This window comes from Colobus angolensis, unplaced genomic scaffold (assembly GCF_000951035.1).
Source record: "Colobus angolensis palliatus isolate OR3802 unplaced genomic scaffold, Cang.pa_1.0 Scaffold42, whole genome shotgun sequence".
NCBI lineage: Eukaryota > Metazoa > Chordata > Mammalia > Primates > Cercopithecidae > Colobus > Colobus angolensis.
Window position 1 is genome coordinate 257,761 of NW_012117599.1, and position 2,350 is coordinate 260,110.

The 2,350-nt window shown below is 38.4% G+C and overlaps 1 protein-coding gene across 2 annotated transcripts in view; it reads right to left on the minus strand.

The window, feature by feature from the left end:
• The window catches only part of MRPS5 (mitochondrial ribosomal protein S5), a 68,820-nt gene that overhangs the window by 15,148 nt on the left and 51,322 nt on the right, over nt 1-2,350 (minus strand). For both annotated transcript variants that reach the window (XM_011956488.1, XM_011956487.1), the window contains exons 9-10: nt 2,113-2,170; nt 1,755-1,817 (exon numbers count right to left, since the gene is read on the minus strand). In XM_011956488.1, the coding sequence (XP_011811878.1) occupies nt 1,755-1,817; nt 2,113-2,170 (121 nt within the window). The remainder of the gene's footprint in view (nt 1-1,754; nt 1,818-2,112; nt 2,171-2,350) is intronic.

The following is a 2,350-nucleotide window of genomic DNA, read 5'->3' on the forward strand; positions in this document are numbered from 1 at the left end:
GGAGGAGCTTGCAGTGAGCTGAGATCGGGCCACTGCACTCCAGCCTGGGCGACAGAGCGAGACTCCGTCTCAAAAAAAAAAAAAAGAAAGAAAATGTGGTACATATTCACCATGGAATACTATGCAGCCATAAAAAAGGGTAAGTTCATGTCCTTTGTAGGGACATGGATGAAGCTAGAAACCATCATTCTGAGCAAACTATCGCAAGGACAGAAAACCAAACATCGCATGTTCTCACTCATAGGTGGGAACTGAACAATGAGATCACTTGGACTCGGGAAGGAGAACATCTCACACTGGGGCCTGTTGTGGGGAAGGGGGATAGGGGAGGGACAGCATTAGGAGATATACCTAACGTAAATGATGAGTTAATGGGTGCAGCAAACCAACACGGCACATGGATACCTATGTAACAAACCTGCACGTTGTGCACATGTACCCTAGAACTTAAAGTATAAAAAAAAAGAAAACATGAATATAATACATAAATATATGGGGACCTTGCCAGAGAAATTATTTTTAAAATATAAATTGTAGCAGTCATTCAAAACTCATTCAGATATAAATGTGTCTAAACCACGCTGCCCAACATAAGTATGATCCAAGCCATAAGCAGAAGCCATAATAATTTTAAATGTTCTCATAGATACATTTTTTCAAGTTTTTTTAAAACAGTTTATTCAGTGACGTGTTTTATTAACCCAACATGTCTAAACATTATCATTTAAAATGTAATCAATGCAATAATATTTTTGAGATTTTATATTCTTGTTTTGTACTAGGTATTTGAATTCTGGTGTGTATTTGACAATTAGAGCACATCTCAATAGCCACATGTTAAGTGCTCAATAGCCAGGCTGGCTAGTGAGTAGTGGCTGCTGTATGGGACAGCACAGATCTAAACCTTGAAGTCCACTTAACACCTTTTCTAAAGACAAAATAAGTGGTTTTTATCCAGCACTTAAATCATTAATAATGGCTTTAAAGCAGAAGGCAGGTTCTGGTGCATTAACACAACTGATTCTGTATTTGAGGGTTTTTTTCTCCTGATTTATTTCCAAGCCATGGCTCTAGCAAAGTTGTATTAGAAGCTTTGATATGAAAATTTAACGTTTTATCTCTTCTGACTCAAACTTTTTGAGATTTAAATACCAAAAGTTATATAAAATCATTTTTTACTGATTTTATATAATCAGTAAAATGCAAATCAGAAGGTTCAAGAATCCTACACTCAGAGACCACTAGGCATGACTGCCCTAGCCCATGACGCTGCACTCTTGTCTGCCTGCCTGCTTGTCCACAGAACAGAAAAGGCCATCTCTGCAGCATCCCTAGTGCCCAGCACAGCACCCAGTTCACAGAAGGCATCCAATCAGAATGTGATGAGCAGTAAACACCTGGACGTGAGTAAGTTAGAACAGAAACACCTAAATGCATCAATGAATTCCCTATGAGGAACTCATGTTCCCCCTCCTCCAAACCCTACCAATCGCTCAGGTGCTATTTCCTGTTTCCAATGTGCTCTCCCCACGTAAATTTTTTTCTGGAACAGGCCTGTGCTCACAGGAGTCTGTGTGCCTTGACTATTCTTATTTCTCCAACAGCCTCATCGTTCTTAAACCTAACATAAGCCTTTACATTTTGGTGTTTCCAAGTATGAGTTCAACTAAAGATGAACAAAAATAGAGGAGAGGATGGACCTGTTATAATTTCTCTGCTTTATCATCGACAAATGGGAAGAGTTTCAAAGTTACCTTTGGGTTGTTTCTTCATCTTGATATGCGTCCTTCTAAATCTTAATGAAATATCATGGAATACTGGAGGGTAAAAACATAAACACAGAAGGATTAGGTGTGTGACTTTAATAAGCCTTTGCAAATATCGCAAAACAATTTATACCAGCCTCAACAGCCAGCACATACTGACCGAAGATAAATGGTAAGCTCTGATTTCATTCACTTTAGTAACCTTCTTAGATTTGTTTTCACACTTCATATATTTGTAAGAGTGTAGTAAGAGAGAAACACAAAGATACTTATAGAGATATATTACCACACATACTTTAACAAATGTAATCCTGCAAATTAAAAAAAAAAATAGATTAGCACTCACTTGTATGGTCTTCATATCGTTCTATATAATGCAAATAGTGAACTGCTCTGTTCTTTGCCTGAAAGAAGGAAAATGCTTTTCTTAAATCTAATGTTGAAATTCACATCTTTTCAAGGATTCCAAATATACCTTTAAAAATGTTTCATGGGCCGGGCGCGGTGGCTCAAGCCTGTAATCCCAGCACTTTGGGAGGCCGAGACGGGTGGATCACGAGGTCAGGAGATCGAGACCATCCTGG